Raw genomic sequence first — 23050 nt, 5'->3', positions numbered from 1 at the left:
ACATCAGGTCACCCTGGGGTCTGTGGCCATCAGGTGAAGACGTGCGTCCTTCTGGTCTTCTGCCCAGTCTTTCAGCTTTCTAAACTGTCCATACCGACAGGAGCACGGTTCTCAAGTTAAGAGCACTGGCCACTCATGCCGAGGACCCAGGTTCTGTTTCTACCACCCACATGGTGGCTCAGAACCGTCTGTACCTGCAGATCTGATGCCCTTTTTGCACTGCAGATACCAGGTACACATGTGGTACACATACATACATGTAGGCAGAAATCTCATACATAGAAAATGAATTTTTTTAAAAGCTATTGATCTGCTATTTCTTCATTGTCAGAATGATCTGCTGTCTTTGTGCTTTGGAAGGTCCAGTTCCCTCTGTCGCCCTTCCTCCCTCCACCCCTGCTTTGTGAGACTTCAACTTCACTTTCTCTGAAGTCAGATTGGTGCTAAGGGGACTGCAGCTGCTCTGAACCAGGCATTGTGGCCCCGTGGTCACCTTTTCCCCTGTCCTTGTCCTGGAGGGTAGAAGTTACCTTACTTTCCTGTGCCCCTGTTACCCGCTTATCTTCAAGGCGCTTTCCCCTGGTTCTTCCACCTGCCTTTGGTGTGAACAGCACTGATGGCTCTTAAGTGGTCTCTGGGGAACCACAGCACTTGCCCGTCACCCACCTCCCTATTACTCTGCCCTGTTTTATGCTCTGTATTCTGGATCCCCTGACTTTTGCGCTGTTGGAGTTGAGTTCTTTGGCTGAGTACCTTTTTCTGGTAGCTTCTTAGGAATGCCTTGGGGTACATTGTTTAAGATGTACACCTACATGCAAGTGGCTTTGTTCTTTCTCACACTTGCCTGGGGAGGAAGCGCTCCTCCATCCTCTGACCCTGTAAGTCTGAGCCGCTCTCGTCACCCTCAAGGTTCTGAGAATCGTAGCCTGCTTTGGTATGGATGCTCCTCATTTATCATGTGCTGTGGGGGACTCGGCAACCTGGAAATCTCTGACCTTTATGCCTGGGGATGACCCTGTGTATCTTGGTGCTTTCCTAGCTGGTACGGTGTGTTCCTCACAGGAGCGGCTGACTGGGCAGTGGCCCTCCTCTCTGCCTCTGCCATCCTGGACCTCTTTGTTTATTTCAGCTGCCGGTTTTAATTTACATAAGTTATTTTTTTTTGTTTTGTTTTTAAAAGGTTCACTCTTCATATCATTTTATTATTTCAGAGGAGTAATGCTTTTTTAATTTTCTCTTTCTGAGGATAACAGCCCCCCCCCCAGTTTCGTTCTCCATATTAAATTGTGTCTACAGCCTCTGAGTCATTTTCTTCTCTGTTTGCTTTCAGCCTCTGTGTTCAGTGCCAGAGTCTATTCTTTGCTGATACTTGATGGCTTATTCACCTTCGAACATCTTACACTGAAAAAGCGGAAGTTTTCTATCTGCAGTGGGTTTGTGGACACCATTATCAGGCAGGCACTACTGCATCACTGGGAGACCCCCCTGCCACCCAGTCAGGATAGCACATCACCGCCTCCTGGTGGTGTCTCATTGCGATACTCTTTGACCTGGGTATGAGCTTCTCCATTATAAATGCAGTTGTGTGTGTGTGTGTGTGTGTGTGTGTGTGTGAGAGAGAGAGAGAGAGAGAGAGAGAGAGAGAGAGAGAGAGAGAGGACATTTATCACCAGTTTTTTACTAGCCTTTTAGTGAAAGCAGTAGAGATTAAGCCATTGGTTCTCTGTGCTGTGTTTAACTGCCCATCCGACCATAGCAAACACTTCTGTGTCCACTGGGTCCCATGGGTCTGCTGTAGCAATCACTACCTTTGACTCTGGTTAGACCAAGCGCCCTTGGCATAGGATGCACAAGGGACAGCCAGGGTAGAAATCACGTCCGTGTCTTGTCCAGGAGTAGCAGTGCCTGAATTGTACCTCTTGGTAGAGTCCCACATATCCCTAGAGTGTTATATTTGCAACTGAGTTGATCCTACCTCCCAGCAAGTTCTTTCTTGCATAAACACAGATGCTGTTTTGATCCCTTTCTCTATTTCAAAAGATGTTTAAGATACACAGAGTAAAAAGTGATGTAACATCAGCTTCCACTCTCACTGCCCAAGAGCGACCCGTGTTAATATTTCTCACACACACAAGTACTGTTTAGTTTAAATAACAGACACGAAATACTGGAGTTAACATTGGCATTGCCTCTGTTCCTGTCAGCAGTCCCCTTCATTGCCTTCTCCTGAGACATTCTCTGGCTCAAATTTAGCATGTGTATTTCTAGAATATTTTAAAATATTTAAGAAACATGCACGTTTTCATGGGTCACCTGTAAGCATCACAGCTCAAATGGAAAGGGATCTTGGCAGTCATGAGCCAAGGACAGCACAGAGTTACTGTAAGCTCAGCAGCTTACGGCTCTGCTCCAGAGAAAGGTTTCCCCAGTGCAAGTAACAACTCCACTCCCATGGCGGAGGGTTTCCCAGCAAAGATGTCACAGCCCTGCTTGGCTAGGATCCCAAGAAGCCTTACAGCTCTGTTCCACTAGGGAAAGTTTCCCCAGCGAAGGCGGTACAGCTCTGCTCCAGCAGGAGTTGTCAAGGCTGGGCTCTACTCCAGCGAAAGTGTCACAGTGCACAACAGAGCTCACTCGAGAGATTTATTGGGAAGGGAGAATCTAGGGTGAGAAGCAGCAGCAAACCAAACAGGGTACAGGGCTTGCGTAGAGTTTCTTGGGGAGGGGTGAGTTTTCCAGGGTGGCTTGGGATTGATAGATTTTTGTGGTCTGACTCAGGGGCAACTCAGGCATTAGTGGGATTTCATGCTCAAGAATCAGTGGATGGGCGTTGGTGACGCACACCTTTAATCCCAGCACTCGGGAGGCAGAGGCAGGCGATCTCTGTGAGTTCGAGACCAGCCTGGTCTACAGAGCTAGTTCCAGGACAGGCTCCAAAGCCGCAGAGAAACCCTGTCTCGAAAAACCAAAAAAAAAAAAAAAAAAAAAAAAAAAGTGGAACTTCGAGTTTAGAGACCTCAGGGATTGGTGGGAGTCTGTGCTCAGGAATTGGTAGGGTTCTGCGGCCTGACTCTGGGGCAAGCTCAGATTGGTGTGATTTCAAGCCCTGGTCCTGGGGTCAAGTCAGGGTTGGAGTGTTTCTCCTTGGCCCTTTTCATCCTACTTCATGTGTGGCTTTCCTGCCAGTGGTGAGGGCTGAGGAGGTCTCAGTCCTTGAGTCACCAACACAGAAGAATTCAGAGACAGACAAGAAGCTGAGGGGAAGGTTTACTACCACATAGTAAAAATTCAGAGTTCAAGAGAGAGGTACTGCTGGGAATTCAGGCAGCTCTGCACATGGCCAACTTTAATAGAGGGAGGATTCCATTGAGTTACGTGAATATAAGTTGGGGTATTCCAAGAGTGGACCGGGTTTTCCTCAGAGTCGAATTCACATCTTCCTGTGCTTCAAGGGGGTCTTAGAATGAGTCTTGGCAGCTTCTGCCTGATGGCCAATTCCGCAAGGCTAATGATAGAGAGATAGATGCAAGAACAGTTGGCATGTGGGTCCCTGGTTGTTAGGGGTGGATTGTTTCCTGTCACATGGTGTCCTGTAGTGGTACTGTTCTGGTTGTTAGGGGTGGATTGTTTCCTGTCACATGGTGTCCTGTAGTGGTACTGTTCTGGTTGTTAGGGGTGGATTGTTTCCTGTCACATGGTGTCCTGTGGCGGTACTGTTCTGCCAGTACATAACCCCCCCAGGCACTGTAGTCTGTCTCTGTGGGATCTGTGTCTCTCCACCCTGTCTCAGTCCTGTGTGTGCTGTCACAAAATATATGCTGCCTTCCTTGACCTGGCTTTTTAGGGCACCTTCTGACCTTAGACCTGGCTTCTGATAGTGCTGTGTTGGAGGGAGATACAGAACACCTTCTTTATGGGAGGTGGAGAAGAAACCACCACTGGGGCTGGGGCACAGCTCAGTGGGGGAGCCATTGGCTGATGGTCACAGGTCCAGTCCTAGCTCTGCACATACATAAACGAAGAAGGCGTGCTAGCAATAGCTGCCAACTTTGCCTTGTGATCTCCTGCCACAGTCCTGGATCTCCTGTTGCATGCACACAGTCTCCCTCCTCATAGTAGCTGAGACTTCAGGAGAAAAATCACTTTCCTAGAGCCACCCTGTGGTTCACTGTGCATGTGTACACACATGTGCATGTATGTGCCCCATGGCTCAGACCACTGTGATCTCTAGCCCTGGGGTAGTATAGTAATACACTCCTAAGTAAAGCCTGGTAGCTTGTGGGCCCAGGAGTAAGAGCAAGGACGTAGCTGGTTCTCCAACCACAGAGATACTGGAAAGATTGTATTGTGCCCTTGGGTGGAAAAAGACAAGCTAATTGTCATCAGGCCCTGCTATGGCAGCCAACCAGGGTCTATCTGTCACAGCTTCCTTATGCTGTCCTGTCTCACCTTCCTTAGCTCTACGCTGGGTTCTCAGCCCTGCCTGTCTCGGTGACATAGTCAGGAGCCAGAGTGCTGGTGGCCCACATGTTTCTCTGTATCAATGGCACTCACTGTGCTCCCATGCAGAGCCCTGACCTGAAGTGCCCACTCCTCAGCAGGGGTTTTAGAAAGCCTGTTTAAATCCCTTGTTTTTCTGACTTGTTTAACCGCCACTGTGGCAGCGGCCGCATTTCCCCTTTCTAAAGCTTCGTATATGTAATATTTTAGCCTCATTTTGAGCTTTGTGGGCAAGCTTTGGAACCTCATCAAAATTTATAGCTCTGTTTCATTGAAAAATTACTCGCAAGTGTCACACAAGTTATGAGGGGACTTTGAGAACACCGGTTTGTGCATTGGGACCCTGTGCTGTTTGTCTTCTTCTCTAATTAGTGTGGGGAAGGGCGGTTAATCTCTCCAGTGAGATTTTAAATGCCATAAGGGTTGCACTGTCTGCATGGATCCCTGGACACCCAGCAGGTGCAGGCTCAAGAATGCATCATAAATACAGGTAGTTCCTCTGAAGTCTGGCTGCTTGTCTGCCTCAAAGAAGGGGGTGCTGATAGGAGTAGCCTCGGCTACCCTCGTGTCTGACGTGATGGCTTGTAGACGAGGCACAGGGGAGCAGTCTGTCTTGTCCATGTTCATCTTGCTTTTAGCACTTGGTAAAAGCTAACACTGTCCTGGGTGTTTCTACTTAGGCTGTGCCCAAGTCCCAATAGACATGTTGGAGACAGCTGTCGTTATTCATTCTGTGGATGAGAACACCGAGGGCCCAGACAGGCTGAGCCACTTACCTAAGGGCTCAATACTATTAGAAGTTCAAACTGAGGGCTGGGTGTGGTGGTGCACCCCTTTAATCCCAGCACTCAGGAGGCAGGGGCAGGTGAATCTCTGTGAGTTCGAGGCCAGCTTGGTCTACAGAATTCTGGGACAGCTCACATAGCTAGGACTACATAAATAGATCTTGTCTTAAAACAAACAAACATGCCAAAAAACAAAAAGGTTCAAACTGAGATTCAAACCCGGGTGCCGGGCCAGGTGGTGGTGGCGCATGCCTTTAATCCCAGCACTCAGGAGGCAGAGGCAGAGGCAGGTGGATCTCTGTGAGTTCGAGGCCAACCTACTCTACAAGAACTAGTTCTAGGAAAGGATCCAAAGCTACAGAAAAACCCTGTTTCGAAAAATAAATAAATAAAACCCCAGGTGCCTTAGCTCCAAGGTCCAAATTGAGTCTCTCCTGCCCGAACATCAGGAAACTAGGACTGAGCATAGTGTCACCAGCAGGCCTCTGATGACAGGACAGAGTGCTCTCACTCTCGAGTCTTCCTGCCTACTGGCCTCTGGGTCAGCTCCTCACAGCAGGCGAGGTAGATGCTGGTTTCAATGCTGTGCACACACACTGCCAGCCACACACAGTGAGTTGCTCAAAGCAGTCTATTCCGTGTACGTGTAGAAGTCGAGGACAGCTTGTAGGAGTCGCTTCCCCTTCGTGAGCTGCAGGCTGAGCAGCAAGCTCCCTGCCCCCATAGAGAACCTGGAACAGCATCATGGTATCAACCCATACCTTCCCTGAACACAGGAACTCATGCGTCCCCCAGGGGACATCACTGAGGCCTCATTTGGACCGTGTTCTCAAGAGAAGACTCCATAGTACCTGGGAAAAGTGTGATGTGTCTCTGTGGAGGGGGAGCATGGGTAGGAGCTGCAGGTGTAGGTGGTTTGTGATGTGTGGCAAATCCCAAAAGGAAGATGGCATCTGTTCTGGTCTGTTGCTCAGGTTCAGATCCCTCATCCGAGCCTATGCAGTGGTTCTGTTCCTAGGGAGACGTGAACAGATGACTCCTCACCCTAGGTGGGGAGCCAGTGACAGACCCGGTGCACTGTTCAGTGCTCAGGAAGAGGCAGTGCTTGGCAAGCTGGCCATTAGGCAGCCATCTCTAAAGCTCACAAGAATGGCCACAGCCTTGACTGGTATGGCATCATGGTGCTGGTTTCTTGGTTCTGTGAAAGTTTATTCTAAGCACTGTCCTCTGATGCCGCACAGCAGTTAGGACAGATGACGCAGATGGCATTCTGAAGCCTCCCTTTCCTCACGGGGATCATGGGAAGTCGACAAATTCTAGGGAGCAACTCCAGAAAGTGGAGAGAGGAGGGCGCTCATCCCTGAGCCCACAGCTTCCGTCACTTCACTCTTTGGATTGGTATCTAGTTCTGCGGGAAATGAGATCATATATTCCACTCTCAGGCCGTGTTAGTGCAAACGAACTCTAATGTGATTAGATGCTAATGCAATGTAATGGAGGATTGCTATTAAATTGAGACCTTCTGATCTTATTACTCCACAAACTCAGGCTCCCTCCTGCTCAGCTGCTGCCCTGCCCCAAGCCCCAGGCCAGGCAGAAGTCTAAGTGGAAGAGAAGAGGCCACGGGAACCTGCAAGGAACAAGACCTGTGTGCCAAGAGCACTTCACAGGCAAATGGCTTGGGAACTATGGCAGAGGCAGCAAGCTCAGGCCTGATGCTGGCCTGCCCATAAGCTTGGAGCCCTGTGCTCTGTGAGGCCTGAGAGGGCTCACCTTAAACCCAGAGTCTCTGGATCTGTGACACCGCTCTGCCTCCCTCCCTCCCACTCTGTCCTGTGTCTCAAACCCAGTGATGGCTACAGGCTCTTGTGTGTCCCCATTCCTGGGCAGCTGGAGTCTGTGCCCTAAACTTGAGGGATGAAGGCGGGGTTCCGATGTTTCGCACAGCCCTGCTTCTCCCACCAGCTTGTGGAACCCCCATAGCCTTGCATACCTCCCCTGCCCACAGACTGTCTGGCAGGTATCCCAAGAGCTGAGGGTCTAGGAAAGCGGGAGTCCCCCACAGGGAAGCAGGGTAGAGAGGCATGCATGGGGGATGGGCAGGAGAGTTGTCTGTTTGCATGAGTAATAGTGTTTTTACAGAGAGAGTGATTTTTCTTACTCTGTTTTCAGCAACCTGCTTCCAGAGGCGAGCCTTTGTGCACAGGGTGGTAATGGCTTTTTAATGACCTTAAGAGGACTGGTGTCCGGGCGGTGGTGAATCGGCCTCAGTGGGAGGTGCATAGTGAGAAGGAAGATGGAACACCTGAAACCAAATGGGAAAAACAAACTGCAGATACATATATTTCCTTTGCTAGCATTACTGGGTAATTAGACAATTACAGGAAAGAGCTTCGCAGCAGCTGGCGTTTCTACAATGCCGGAGGAGGAGCGGCAGCAACTGTGAGCTGCTCACAGGGCTTAGAGAACAGAGGCCTGGAGTGTGCAGGAAGGCTAGGCCAGGAGCAGGGCTCCTCCTGTACACATGGCTTCTAGGTGAGCTAGCCCAGGCAGAGGAGGAGAACTTGTCTTTTAAATGGCATGGTTGCCGGTTGTGGTGGCGCACGCTGGTAGGGTTTGCTGAAGGAGGCGGAGGCAGGATGATCACGAGTTCGAGGCCAGCCTGGGCTACACATTTTTAAAAAAAATGGCATGGTTGCTGCTGCGCAGTAGCTCAGCGGGAGTCATGCTTGCTGTGCAAGCTTGAGCTGGGTTTGGATCCTAGCACCCACTCTCAGGGCAGGGTTAGCAGTGCATGCCAACAGCCCCAGTGCTGCTGCAGGGGGTGTAGGGAGCTTGCTAGCCAGCCTAGTGTAGCTGAAAAAGGCGAGCTCTCGGTTCAGTGAGAGATCTTGTCTCTAACAGTAAGGTGGAAAGCTGTTGAGGAAGATCCCGGAATTGACCCCTGGCCTCCCCCCTCAAGGATGCGTCCACACTGTACATGGGAGGGAGGGGACGAGAAAAGAAACTAAAATATCGAGATGGATTTGGGGGTCACTCATAGATGGACCAGCCCTGAAAGGAAGCCCCGTGGAGCCATGTTTGGGAGCAGAAAAGGTTGAGGCTTTTAGGGCACTTCCTGCCCAGGACCAGCTCTGGCATTGAAGTGACTTCTGCAGCTCCAGCCCAGGAAGAGAACCTGCCTCACCTCTTCCGCCCAGCCACACCCCTACCTCACCCTGTTCCTCCCAGCCATGCCCCCCAGCCTCACCCTCTTCCACCCAGCCACCCCCTACCCTATTTGCGAATTCTCCTCTTGGCAGCTTCCAGGACAGTCCCCACCCCTAACTCAGGTTCTGCACACATGCTGAACTACCTGCTGATTGTGCCAGCGGCCCAGTGAGGAGGCCTCTCCGGCCCACACTGTAGATGAGGACCCTGGTCTAGAAACTCCCACCACCCTTGGTGATGTTTCTAGTCGGCCATACTCCTGTCACCAGGCCAGCATGGTCAGCAGTCTTGCTTTGTTTCTTGGGGGTTTTCTAAGAACCTCAGTCACAGGTACACACAGTAGTGCCTGCTCTGGTGACATGGCAGGCTCCTAAATTCGAAGGTGCAGTGCTTTATCTGCATCCTTCCATGACATCATGGGGGAGACCCCGCCCTACCCCACCCCCGCCTCCCTGTAGACCCCGCCCTACCCCACCCCCACCTCCCTGTAGACCCATTGCCCAGTTGTCAGCTGGGCCAACTGCAGCAGCTAACTGGGAAAATTGTGTTCCTGCAGGTCCTGGCAATCAGTCACTTTTGAAAGACAGCCTGCCTCCTTCATCCGAATCGTTGGAACACACAACACAGCAAATGAGGTAAGGGTGCTCTCCTGAGAAGGGCAGTGGCATCTGTAACCACTGCACCCTGGCTAAGTGGAGCTGTCTGCCCTGCCTGGTAATGGCCGCTGTTATGGCAGCTCAGTGTAAAGGAAGTCCCACCCTTAACTAGGGGGATGCCATCGTCAGGGCTCTGCTCGCTGGCAAGAGAAAGTCAGCAGGTGCTGCTTGGATTCTTCCACCAGCCTGGGTGGAAACAGCCTACAAGACCCTGAGAAATGAGGCGCCCTTGTCTCCTCAGATGGCAGTGCCCTGCGCAGCATCTAGGTGGCTGTGCTCTTGTCCCTGTGCAGTCCCTGTCTCGCTGGTCAGTATGTCAGTATGTTAGTATGTCTCCATGTTAGTATGTGCCTCTGACAGTGTGATGGGGATGGAAGAGGAGCACGGGAAGCCTGAGAGTAGAGGGCAGTCATGGCTCATGGTCGTTTTCTCTTCTCGCACTGGTTCACGGGTGCCCCTGGAGCAGTCGTGGCGCCTCTGTGCTTGGGGTGTATAGTGTGCTCTAGGCTCCTTCTGGAAGCGTTCTGTGTTCTCGCTGTCAGCGTTGGAGCCCACACTAGTGGGTCTCACATGCCGGCTTCCTGCCCTTGTCTTCTCAAGAAGGTGACTTGTGCGTCAGAGTGCAGGCTCTGGGATAGGGTCCTGGAGAGCGCAAGGGCTGCACTAGCCACAAGACGTCCCTAATGTGACGGAGAAACACGTTAGATAGCAGACTGAAGGGTATGCTTCATGAAGGAGACATGCTGGGGAGCACATGTTCCTCTGCTGCTTAAACACAGGCTCCACGCTGTCACTTTGTACCTGACCTACACACCATAGAACTGGCCCAGTGTGCCATCTAGAAACTATCTAGGTATGTCTAGTGCTCCAATAACAGCCCCAAAAGTGGAAATCGTGTTGCGATTTAGATCCATGTGCCCCTTACTTATTTAGGATAATAATGATCCACACCCACAGTGCGTTTCCTACAGAGAATAGCTTCTAAATAGAGCCTCAAACATCTTCTACTTCTTCAAAACTAACTTGAATTTCAGAATAGTAATCAGCTGATACTTTTATGGCTGTCTAAGGTTTAAGTCATAAGTGGGTATGGTGGCCACTCAGGAGGTCCGGGCCGGAGGACAGCTCTGAGTGCAAGGCTAGCTGGCGACAGTGACACCAGGTAAGTCAGGGTTGTAACAGCAGGACTGTTCTTACAACCGGAATAAGTAGACAAGTAGCTATCAGGTCAGGGTTGTAACAGCAGGATCGTCCTTACAACCGGAATAAGTAGACAAGTAGCTAGCAGATCATAAGGCCACTTGTCTTTTCTTTTTGTGTTATATCAAAAACAAATTTGAATTTGCATTTAATGTTTTATTTTCAAATGAATAGTCTTGGCCGGGCGGTGGTGGCGCACGCCTTTAATCCCAGCACTCGGGAGGCAGAGGCAGGCGGATCTCTGTGAGTTCGAGACCAGCCTGGTCTACAAGAGCTAGTTCCAGGACAGGCTCCAAAACAAAACCAAAAAAAAAAAAAGAATAGTCTTAAAATAAGTTCCAATTGTTCTTTTTGAAATTTATCATATTTTAAATTATGTATATAAGTGTGCATTTGGGTACCTTCAGCTTCTGATAACTGGAGTTAAGCAGTTGTGAGCTGCCTGATGTGGGTGCTAGGAAGAGCGGATGTGCTTAGAACCACTGATCCATCTATGCAGATCTGAGTTCTGAGATTTCCTACCACTTACACTTTACATGTATATTACTCCTGAATTAAAAAGAACAATGTAGCTTTATCTATACAAATAACAAAACTAAAATATTTTCTATTCGGAGTCTTTCTAATACGGTAAGCCCCTCCCCCCTCCCCCAGCCCAGGAAGTCTGGTCTTCTGCTTAAATGCCTAGCTGGAACTCCAGAATGCTGTGTTCCATGAAGGGCTTCTCAAGTCAGGAGGGAGGCCACACTCGGCACCACCAGCACTTTGACCAAAGCAAGGGGAAAACCTTGGACGCTGGATTTCAGCGCAGCTCTTTCTGAAGCTCCACCTCCCGCCACAGTACTATACAGCAGGGTGCAGGGTCTCTGTTGAGGGGGTTTCCTCCGGGTCTCTGCACAGAGTGTCGGTGGGCCTAGCTAGAGGGCAGCCTGACATGGTCACCTGCCTCATCTGGCTGGTGAGTAACTTCCCTAGCTGCCTTCTAGAGTCAGTTACTGATTGGGAAAATAAAGCCTCGACATAGTGTTGTCAATTGGAAAACATCGTAAATCATAAAATGCATGATGAACAGGAAGCTGTCATTCTCCAGGGACTGGAGGAGCAGCAGGTGCATTTCCCTGGGTGTGGAGGATGTGCAGACTCCCCGGGAGAAAGTTCCTTGCTGTGCTGTCCCCGCTGGGTTTTGTATATCCTCTGGAAAAGGGATATGAGTGATGACTGTGAGGGGAGAGGAGAATGACTCAGGGCTGGGTGGGCAGAACACCTGGGGACAGCTCTAAGGGAGAATGATGTGGCCAGGCAGGAGTGTCCGGCTGATGCATAGGGCACAGTCGGGGAAAGGAAGCTAGGTGTCAGTGTCGGCCCCAGGGGAGCCAGCAGCATGCTGTCATAAATAGGGGTAAGGAGAAGCAGGGTTTCCTCAGCCTGCCCCTGCTCGGCTGCCAGGTGACTTCAGTGGCCATAGTGGCTTGCATTGCCAGGGCAGAGCCCGTCTGCTGTATGGCTAACGTGATAGACGCTTGTTTCTCGTGCTCAGGAGGCTGGCCTTCCAGGCCAGTGTGCACACAGTGTTGATGGAGGAGCTGGCTCACCTGTCCACCTTTACAAGGCCTTTCTTGGAACACATACCTGGAAAGGGAGTTGGTGAGTCAGGGTCCCTCTCTCCTCCTGTGAGGACACTAGCCATAGGCTTCTAAATCTAGTGGCCCTCAATGGCCCTGCCTCCTAAGGCTGTACTGTGGGGGCAGGGCCAGGGTCTCACCATATGAACCTATGACCTCAGCCGTATGGTTCTTCCTGTGGCCTCCATTACAGGACAGCACTTGCTTTCTTCAGCCGAGTGCTTGTACCACAGACCTGTGCTGATGCTGCTGGTGTCAAGTTGCACAGGAGAACCTGGGTTCTAATTTTCGTTTATTTATTCATTGGTCACAAAATACACAGTTGTGTACATAAAAGAGGAACAGGAGCTGCCTTGCTGGGGAATTCTTCAGAGAAGGCGTGCAGAGCAGGGACCGTGGGAGCCCGTGCAGGGCCTCCTGAGGCTGGAAGGGCATTGACAGGGACTAGGTGTCCTATCGGTGTGCAGGGCCTCCTGAGGCTGGAAGGGCGTTCGCGGAGAGTAGGTGTCCTATCGGTATGCAGGGCCTCCTGAGGCTGGAAAGGCATTCACGGGGACTAGGTGTCCTATCAGTGTGTGTGTGGCTGGAGAAGCTGCTTGTTTAGAGCCCTGCAAGGTCCCTGCAGCCTGGAGCCCGTGAGTCGACAGCTTTGCAGCTCTGTGGTGGGTTCTGCCTTGACCTGGGACATCCAGCTGGCTTAGGATAGCAGGGCTGGATACCAGCAGGGCTGGATACCAGCAGGGCTGGAGGAGGCTTCCAGGCACAGGCAGATTGGGGTTCTGTGTCTGGCCAGGCCCTCCTGTGTCCAGAGGCACAGCCTGTGTCTGCTGTGGTGATGCCCCTCTTCCCTCAGATGTAGGTGGCTCCCAGCAATGGCAGCCTCCCAGTCTGTGGAGGTCAGCTCTTGGTAGCCTGTTTGAGCTCTTCTGATTTCCCCCAGCCTTCCCCCTGGCACCGGGAAGTGTTCCTCCTCCCTGATGGACCCAGTGCTTACTGCCCACAGAAGACTTGGCGGACAACACAGCATGTCCCATCCATGCTGGGTATGCATCATAGTGCTCTGAAGGACACCTAGGCCCCCATGGAGTAGGACCCCCTTTACATACGCTCACACCAGGAGAGACCCACAAGTGATAAAACTGCGGAGGACAAAGGCCAGGGGACAGCTGCGCCTCAGCCGAACAAAGTTCCTGGGCTAAGAAGGCTTGAGTCAAGCTGTGGCTCAGTGCGTGTAATTCTCACCCAACTGTATACATGTATAAACTGTATGTGGAGGCGTCTGGTCAGACTGGCTCTCTACTGCTGTGTCTCCCAGGAATTGATAACCGATGCTGAGGTGCCAGAGCGGGCTCTACTCCACACTGGCCCGTAGCTTAGGACAGTGCATACACTCTGATGGGCTTGCCTTGAGCACCAGATCCACTAAGTCTAGAGAGAAACTGAGGTAGAGCACGGGGACTGCAGCCTCTCTGCCTGGCAGTGTCCCCTTTTGAAGAGCCTATGCCTCAAGTAACATTTGTATCTCTGGTCATGTTGAAATGGTGGACAGAGGTAGAAGGGCAGCTGAGATGGCTCTGATGGGGGTGTGTGCAGGGCTGGTAGAAGGGCAGGGTCCGCTCTCTGTAAGAAACAGCGGCCACGGAGCATGTGGAGGAGGGGCTTGCAGATGGGTCCACACCTCTGCCATGTGTTGGGAACCCCGTAACCAGCTGTGAGCTTGCTGCAGAGAGGGCCCCACAGGCCAGCAGCAGCAGGGCAGGGTCTGCACATGGCTGCCTGAGCTGCCTTCCATGCTGAGGTCGGCTTCACCCACAGGCTCCATCAGGCCACTGAGTGACTGGGCTCCGAGTGCCACCTCGTTCCCATAGCAACATGTGGCTTTAGTGGGAAAATAAAGCCAGGAAAACAGACTATGAAAACTAAATAAATGTTCCTTGCTGGCCTGGGGTAATTATTTTCCAGACCCCTCTGGGTGTGCCCTGACCCCTGAAGGACTCTTCTGCCATGTTCTCCCCAGAGACATCATCTAGGTGTAGAAGGTGCCTCAGGCAGCCTCCTGCTGAGAATTCCCAGAGCAGCGGCAGGCATGCAGCAGGCCGCAGGTGGAGACAGACTGACTGCAGGTAGAGAGGAGAAACCCACCCTGCATGAGACAGCCCCAGCTTGTAGGCCCTTCTGCTCCTGGGGAGAGCCTGCCCCCCTGGGGTGTTGTGGCCAGAGAAAGATGCACACAGCAGGAGCTGACCCTGGCACACAGAGCTTTCACGTGGCACCATGGACAAGGAAGGTACTGTGGACCAGGATAAGGTGCTGGGCCAGAGAGACAGTGTGTAGGGGCAGCAGTGGCCTGGGTCCCTGGACAGCTTCGGTGGACGGTCCCAGCAGGAGGGTTTGACCCCAGTGCCCAGTGCACCATAGCTCTTGAGAGTAGAGCGTGTGGATGTCACATACCAGTCCTTCCTCAGGCTGCATGGGCCAGCGTGCTGGGCAGGAGTCAGAGGGAGCCTGCTCGCAGTTACTATTCACAAGAAGTGGGGCCTTCACCAAGGCCATGTCCCCTTGTCCTGGAGGCCTACCCCTCTAGCATAGGAGGCCTGGAAGTGTACTGTGAGAACAGCTGACATGTGGCAGGAAGGTGGGGCCTGAACACGGGAAGACAGGCCACACTGCCACCTTCACCTCCCACCACTCTCTGACTCCTCTCGTCAGGAGTCCCTGGTTCAGCAGATCTACCCGGACTCAGGCATTCCCGACCGAGACCTGGGAACAGTGCCGTCCTTCCTGCTCCTGATTTGGACTGTTGTTTGGTTGGTCAATTTGGTTTGATTTTTACAACATAGCAAACTAGCTTCTAGCTCACAATCCCCCTGCTTCAGATCCCTAAGTTCCAGGATTATAGGTGTGTGCCAGCACCTTGATCTTCTATTTAAAAGGAATAAACAAGCTGTTTGTGGTCTGGATCTGGATTGCTCCGGTCATCTCTGAGGTGAGCACCAGGGAGCTCACTGGCTGCCATAGCTGGGCTGGCTAACATCTGTCGTGGTGATTGAAGGGGGACAGACCTCAGACTTCCATCTTACTTATGGGCAGCCAGTGAGAGGAAGCTGGCTGTCTACTTTATATAGACCGTCACCTTGGAAATACAAGTCAGGAGGGTGGGTCAGACGTCCTGTTTGTTCTGGTTGGCAGGAGAGTAGACTGTGAAAATTACCCAGAAGCCGCAGAAGCCAGGGGGAGTCACTGATCAGTATTTATTCCTTTCCCCCCAATATCTTCTACAGTCCATACTGCGCTAATAGTCTCTCCCCGCTACTCCTCCCTTCCCCTCCTGTTCAGACCTTGAAAAAGTCTGCCCATGGTGCCTGGGGAATCATAGCTCTGAAGGAGGTCAGGACGGCACACACCTGCTGCACAGGCTCACAGAAAAGAACATGCCAGACCATTTCAGACACATCCGGGATTAGAGCTCCCACAGAGGCCTGGCAACATGATAATAACAGCAGCCACAAGGAAGGCCACCCGTGTGTGAGGAAGGCCGGGCCTGATTCATACACATGACTACATTGCAAATTGGCTGCTCCTCTCAGGGGAGAGATCCCGGGCTGCTGAAGACGGTTCAGCGAAGGTGCCCCTTCACAAACAGCAGCAATCAAACAGGCTAATGGGATACACGATTGCCGAAAAGTTGAAGGGAAAATGATGCGGAGACCATGGTAATGGCTTTGCATAAATCAGAAGTGTGGCTCTGCCCGGTATGCCTCATTCACTTTTGGTCACCTCCTTTCCAAGGAGTACTGCAGTCTGGGGAAGGCTCAGAGGAAGGAAATTGAATCACACCAGCTCCTAAGCAAAGAGAAAGCCAGAGCTTAGTCATTTCATCTCATGCGAGGCCTGTAAGTGCGTGGTAGGCAGAGGGGAGGAGGGGTGGGTGCAGGAACATGGCCAGTTGGGCCCTCTGTGAGAGCCCCACTTGCTCAAGCCATTAATCCAGAAAAGCCACCTTCCCTTAGGTTGCTGTGGGACTGACTGTAGGCAGCCTCAGAACCAGCATGGCTGCGTGGCTGCCCTGAAGTGGACGGGGTTTCACTTTTATTTGAGAAGTGTACAAACTGGAAGGTGTTTGGGGTCCTGGAGAAAGTGCCCTGCCCTGCTGTGTATGGTGATGCTGGAGAACTGTGGTACCATGGCATCCACATAGTGTCTGTAAGCATCTTGGGTCATGTGGGAACTGGGTGCATATGCCTGGCTGGGCTGGGAACTGAGCCTGGCACAGTTGATAGGTGACAAAAGCAGGTGGAAGGCAGCTGCCAGAGTTAGGTTCTAGGGCCAGACCTGGACTGTGTGTGCCTAGTGTCCCCTCTGCCTCGCAGGCCACTCTCATCCTGTCCGCCTCCCAGGTCTTTGGGGCCTGGTATATGCAGTCTTCTCTGTATTACAGGGAACACTTATCTGGAGTGCTCCCTAAGGTCCACTCCAGGCATCATGTGCTCCTGACACTGCCTCGTGTCAGGACCCTGCGTGTGGTAGGCACCCCAGCATGCTAGCAGTTTCCCCTTGCCCCTCTCCATGGTGAGGACACAGCAGGCTGCCCCTTAGGTCAGTTGGGCTCGGCAATTGCTGTACATTGAAAGAACAAAGAGGACTCATGAGCATCTGTGGGGATTATGGGGAGGGCCAGGGAGAGCCCTCTGGAGCGCGTCCAAGCCCGCCCCAGGTCCGAAGTCGCTGCAGGACCAGTGTGTCAGTGTTAACCGTTTTCGTCCCTGTTCCGGGCTCCTTTTCTTTCTTCCTTTCAGTTCATGCCCCACCCCACCCCCAGCATCCGTGTTTCTGTCTGGAGGCTGTGACTTAGTAAATGCATGGCATCCTGTTTGCCACCCTGACTACGGAAGCCTGAAGGGCTCAGGGTTTGCAGGGGTCAGCTGGGAGTCGGGTCACAGACCACAGTGGCTCTCAGAAGCCCTGGTTCTTTATGTCTGGTCATTATGTGACCTTGCAACTCCCAGGGTCACCAGGACTTATGCAGGAAGGTTCAGCTTGGGTAGAGTCTACTCAAGTAGACTCACGTGACTTGTGTGGGCCTGGGGGATAGCTGGGTATGGTCCTTGTGGGTGAGTAGACCCCAGGAAGACAGCACTGGGAAGCATTGTTTGCATGTGACCCTGACGGCGCAGTTGGACACAGTCGCGTGCCAGATGTAATGCAGTGAGACCAGCGGAAGGGGCAGCGAGGGTGGGAGCCAGGCCTGGTGTGCACAGCGCAGGCTTTCTCTAGCACAGGCAGAGCCATCCCTGGTCCTTGCAACTTTCTTTCTCAGCTTACATTTTTCTTGATCTAGTCGCTCGTCAGGGCAGAGGGGCTGAGCAGCACAGGCCTGCAGAGCCCAGGATGTCCTGAGCAGAGGAGGGTAGCAGAGCAAGAGAGGAGGAGGAACCATGTCAATTAGGTCAGGGCTTGGTGTTCTCGCTCTGCCAAGAGGGAGCAAAGACAGCCTGCCTAGCCCGAGATCCTCCCACCTCAACTTCCTGAAGGGAACGCCTGGCTGAGAAGAGAGAATTTAACTGGCTAACGAACAACGCAGCCGGAACCTGAACGCAACCATGGAAAGGTTTTAGCCAGGAAACTTCAACACATTTTCATAACTCTGCAAAAATTCTAGTTATATTTTAAAAGAATTCACTGAGATCCCCCCTTCCTCTCCTTCTCTCTCCCTTCCTCCTTTCCTATCTCCCTCCCTCCTTCCCTCTGTCCCTCCCTCCTTCCCTCTATTCCTCCCTCATTCCCTCTGTCCCTCCCTCATTCCTTCCTTCCCCTTCTCCCTTAAAAGTATTTTTTAAAAAAGGATGATCCAAAAGAGAGGAAGAGGCCTGAGGAGAAAAGCCGAGTTCCAGCCTGGGCCCTGCCGAGGTGTCCATGCTGGACTTGTGTAACTCGAGAATTGTCCATCTTTTTGCATCTATCATGATCGACCACGTGCATCTAAACCTTCTTGTTGCTTCCAGGTATCCAAGACAGGCACGGAGCAAGGTGGGCACTGGGAGATTTCCCACACTTACCCAGCACACCAGGGTGTGGCATCATCATGGCTCAAACCTCCATGCTCAGGCGGAGCCACATCTCACTGGTCTTTTCTGTTTTCACCAGGTGTTCCACTGTGTCCACTTTGAGTGTCCGGAGCAGCAGAGCAGCCAAAAAGAAGAGAGCAGTGAGGAACCGGGGACAGGGGACCCCAACACCCCCAGTCAGCAGCTCGACCCTCATGCACTGCGAGCACCCAGCGCCAGCTCACTGCCCCCGAGTCCGGGCCCCAACTCACGCTCACCCAACCAACAGCACTAATAAAGAAGGCAGAGGACGCGGTGTGACTTGGGTGGGGCAGGAGTGTGCCCTCCCAGGCGGGCCCTATGTGCAGCACCCTTCCCCATCTCTGGGAGGAGCAGACCTGGCTGCAAAAGCCACCCCAACCAGGCTTTTCCCCCAGGGGACAGAAGGGCATCCATGTTCTCCCCAATCTTCAGGCAGTCTCCAGGGGAAGGAAGTGGGTCTCGATTCTCCAAGTCCACCGTCAGCTCCTACCTCTAATGTTACCAAGGTACCAGTGCAGAAGGAATCTAGAGACAAGCCAAGCTCAGTACAAGAAGGAACCCTAGACCTTGACAACCAGAAAAGGGCCCAGGCCCAAGTGTCCCCATTGCCTTTGCATTGCTACTTGGTGGTTTACAGTCGTGTAGTTTATCCTCAGCTGCTGCGTCATGGCTGCTGCAGCCTTGTGGAACTGCTCTAGCCCTCTGCAGCTGCAAGGGTCTTCCTCAGTCTGCAGTGCCTGCAGGCAGGCAGAGCAGAAGCTGCCCCTCCTAAATGACACCGGATGTGGCTCTTCATGGCACTGAGCCTGACCAGAAAAATCTTCTAAGTTCAACCAGACACACAATGTGCAAACCAATCTTTGGACACTGGAGTTCATAATTGATCAAATTGTCACTTTATTAACCTGTCATTCCTGACGGACGCACCTGCCAGCCTGGGAGGCAGCTGGAAGCAGTGGCCGTGCCAGCCGCTGGAGGACCACCCACAAGCCTGAGGACAGACGCTTGTCCAGCCAGCAGATGGGGTGTCAGGAGCACAGGCCTGGGGATGGTGAAGAAGAGATTCTTGAGGGCCTCCATCTTTAACTGCTGCAGCTCCACGCAGCTCCCACTGTCACGCCCATGCATAGCTCCTGCCTCTGCACCTCCCTGTTGCATCCCGAGGCCCCAGGAGGTCTCCTTAGCACTTCCTGTGAGCGTGTTCAGAGAAGAGTGGAACTTCAGGGTTGGGTCCTGCTCTAGAAGTGAAAGGGTGGGCCAGCCAGCTTTCTCTGAGTTTGACTTAATTGGAATGGGTTGTCCACACTGAAGAGCTGGCAGCACGAGTCCTCAGGCTGCAGTAGGGGTCATCTTCCTGTGCATTCAGGCCTAGGTGCAGAGCTGGTCCTGGGGGAGACTAGTCCGCAGTCCGAATCTCTGGCTTCACTGCTGTGTGGTATGGCTGCCTCAGGGAGGAGGCTCCCATGTGTGGATAGGGTGCCCCCATTGTTTATGGGGTGCTGCCAGGCAGCCTGGAGAACTGTCTGTCCACTCAGCATCTCTACAAGCAGCGCCCCCTGCCAGTGCACAAGGAACCCCAAGCTGTGGAGGGTGGAATCTCTTCCCGTGGAGGGTAATGCATGAGGGCTCATTTGTATTGTTCTTGTTCAGTTATTTGCTAAGATAGTTCTTCTCTGTGTAGCCTAGGTTGGCCACACTCAGGGCAATCCTGCTTCAGTGGGACTGAGTTGACAAGAAGCCACATTGGGGTCAACACACACACCTATCATGCTAAGCACTGGGCACGCGGTGCTCTTGGCAGCCCATTCCCCACATCCCAGACCCATACCTTGTGACTTCCTTTCTCCTTAGGATACTATTGTGTATTCAGGTTATGACTATAGAAGGGAACCTTCGATGTCGGCACTGCCATGGTCCCCTCCATCAAATAAGCGGAGGGGAGATGCGACATCAAAGTCACAGATGCCAGTGGGGAGTGCCGAGAACCGTAGCAAGCCCTCAGTCACCTGAGTGACTGCCGTGGCCGCCCTTGGGAAGACTTTCTTAGATAGATGCCTGCTTAGGGTGCAGGAGGACACTGGCTGGCTTACCTCCCACCAGACCCGGGAGCTCACCCCTGGCTGATGGGCATGCTGATGTGTCTTGAGGCCACAGGCACCTCTAAGGTAGGTCCACATTTCCAGAGGACTGAGCCTGGCTCGTCCCCTTCAGGAGTCTCCCCTGGGGCCAGCAGACTGGAAATGAGACTGGAGTGTGAACAACAGGCAGGCTGGTTGGGACTCGGACGATCCTGTGCACCCAGCACCTAGCACTGTACTGGTGGACTCTAACCCTGAGGACTGGTTGGGTGCCAAGGAGCCACAGTCATAGGATAGGGGACAGAGGCAGTGTGAGCCATTGCTCCCTCAGCCCTGCCCTGCTCTGCCCTGCCCTCCCCTCCCCATAAGGTCAACAGTGTGTGAACAAGAGCAGAGCTTGGAGAGTAGCTGCTGCATGATGCCTCTGGCAGTGCCCACTGTGAAGGGGCACCTGCGTCTAGGTCACAGGCTCTGCAGAGCCGCTCGTGCTCCTTCAGATCATGTTCTTTAGGATGGCAGGTGTCCGCACTGGGGCTCCTGGGGGACCATTTGGGCTCTGTAGAGCAGCTTCAGGCGGCCTTACACTGGGACTGAGCATCTCCTAAGCCTTCCGTACTTTTCCTGTTTGCCTTTAGTGAGTTCCAAGCCTGTTACAGATGTGGGCTCTTTCAGCTGTCACTTTCCACTTTTATTAAATGAAGTGTTGATTCTGGACAAATCCATTACAAGTGTTCTGTTCCTAGAAGACTAGAAAAGGAAATTCTTTTCAGCGAGAGAGGGATATGTCCGTTGGGCTCATTCCTTTCCCTTCCTCGTGAGTTTTGAATTGTCTAAGAAATTGCTCAGTAGTTAAGCCATCTCCACAATTGTCAGACCAGAGTGCACAGCTAACCCAGCCAATCTGCAGTTCTTTCTAACTTAGAAGATAACAGAATTGTAAACATGGCCTCTGCGGGGCACAGGAAGAGCGTGAAATCTACAGCCAAAGTGGGTCTTGGTGTGTTGAGGCTGCTTGGCACTGAAACCGCTCAGCCCTGCCTAGGACTACAGACGTCCCTTTGGATGGGCAGAGAACTGCCTCCTTCTAGGAAGTTCCTCGTTAGCTTTGCTCTGCTGTGTTCCTGTCACCTTGCCCCCTGCGTGGTGAATGGAGCCTCGTAGTAGTGCTGAAGTGACCTGGCACTGCGGGCACTGGCCATGCTCTGGTTAGTTTGCAACATAATGATTGATTCTGAGTGTTTACCCTGACAGCGGCTCTGGCAGGAGGGGAGCGCTTATTAGCGGCCCTAGGCCCTGCAGTGCCTTGTGCTACCAAGTGGAGCACCCAATGTTAAGGTTTCTGGAGTTGCCAGGAAGGAGGGGAGTGGCTGGACTGGCCATGGGCTGCTGGAATGCATCCATCGCTCCTCTGGATGGGGCTTGGGCATCCCTGGCAGTAGATGAACGAGAGGCCATGAGCTTGTGTGAGCTGCACTTCACTTCCCTAGGGTAAGGAAGAACCCCCTCCCCTCCCCACCGTCCTTTCCTTGAACTTCACTTTGAAAGATGTACAGGAATAGTGCTTGTTCCAGAATAAGCTTCCAGTCTAGCAGTGGTCGGGCAGGGCACTGTGGCCTCACACTTTCCTCTTCTGTCCCCACCCCTGCTTTCTAACCTCTGCCGCTAGAGGTCAAACTGAGTGGGGTTTCTGGACAGATAGTTCCCATCCCCAACGAAGGACGCGATCACCCCTGAAACCTGTGATTGATGTCCTCTCAGTACCTGTCATTTGCAGCTGGAATATTTATAGCCCTGGGCAGTTAGCTGAGGTAGACTGGTGGCCCGGAGCCACACACCTGTCCCTGCAGTTGTCTCCAGCCTCAGTCTTCCCAGTGACAGTGGTGCTTACTACTTTGGAGGTGGCAAAGCAGGGTTCCCAGCTCAGCACAGTGTATATGCCTGAAAGTGGGGTACTATCTGTGACTCCCAGGGGTTATAGCCAGAGACAAGGTATGGTCAAAGCTGGGCTGGAGATGTGGAGTCCCACAGCCCCTGGTGGCTGCTTCAGACTCTGGGTCTCAGGATGGCCTTCCAAACGTGGCCTGAGAGCTAGGAACCTCCTTGTTAGACTGGCCTGGGGCTGATGTCCCCAAGGCCACTTTATACCTCCATAGCTGTCCCCAGTGCGGAGTGAGGATAGTGCCCATAAGCCACTCTGACCAAATTTGTGTGGACTGGATTTTCCAGAGAAGAGGAGCCACCTCCCCTCTATGGCTACCATTCCTGAGCCAGTGGAGATCGCAGGTGCTGTCCCCGTACTCCTCCAGGGGTCTCTTGAAGGTTAGACGGGATCGTGCGAGTCCTGGGCATGGTTCTCTGAGGAAGTTCCCAGGGCAGTGTTTGGATTGTGACCCTGAGGTGGTGTGGCATCCTCACTTGGCAAGCTGTGTTGCGACCCTCAGTTCACCGTGTGTGCAATGCCACTGTGGGCTCCCCGCAGAAATAAAGCACTACTTCTATGCCCGAGTTCGTGCCTTATTTTCTCCATGTCTGGCCCTGTCTCTCAAAGGGCCCTCTTGGCTCCCTATCACCTTGCCACAGCCCACCTCTGCTGCTGGCTGCTCTCAACTATTTCCTGTGCCCTGAGGTCAGCCCGCCCCGGGAACCACCTCCTCTAGGGCGGGGTGGCCCTGCCAGCTCTGCGGCACCTTCTCTAGTCACCCTATGGCCTACCTGATGCCATTTTACCTGTCACCTTGAACGCAAGCTCACTTCCTGTTACCACTCATGGGCCCTCTTCTCCAGCACTAAGGGACACCCAGAACCTTGCTCAACTAAGGACGAACACGGTCACAGTAGACCTCAGTGGGAGTCAGGTGTGTTGTACTCGGTGTGTCCCTAGGGACCCTGTAATCAGTTCCTGTTTGCTTTCCT

At 52.7% G+C, this 23050-nt stretch overlaps 1 protein-coding gene across 2 annotated transcripts in view; it reads left to right on the top strand.

Moving 5' to 3' along the window:
* Btbd9 (BTB domain containing 9) overlaps positions 1 to 22635 on the top strand; it is a 371475-nt gene extending 348840 nt beyond the window's left edge. For both annotated transcript variants that reach the window (XM_041634764.1, XM_041634763.1), the window contains exons 10-11: positions 9052 to 9130; positions 18118 to 22635. In XM_041634764.1, coding sequence (XP_041490698.1) covers positions 9052 to 9130; positions 18118 to 18312 — 274 coding nt within the window. In that variant the 3' untranslated portion in view covers positions 18313 to 22635. The remainder of the gene's footprint in view (positions 1 to 9051; positions 9131 to 18117) is intronic.
* Positions 22636 to 23050: the final 415 nt, after the last annotated feature.

This window comes from Microtus oregoni, unplaced genomic scaffold (genome assembly GCF_018167655.1).
Source record: "Microtus oregoni isolate MIOR12 unplaced genomic scaffold, Mior012 000046F_ref0000063, whole genome shotgun sequence".
Classification (NCBI taxonomy): Eukaryota; Metazoa; Chordata; class Mammalia; order Rodentia; family Cricetidae; genus Microtus; species Microtus oregoni.
Note: the sequence above shows the minus strand (reverse complement) of the source record. Positions and strands in the feature narration are given on the sequence as shown.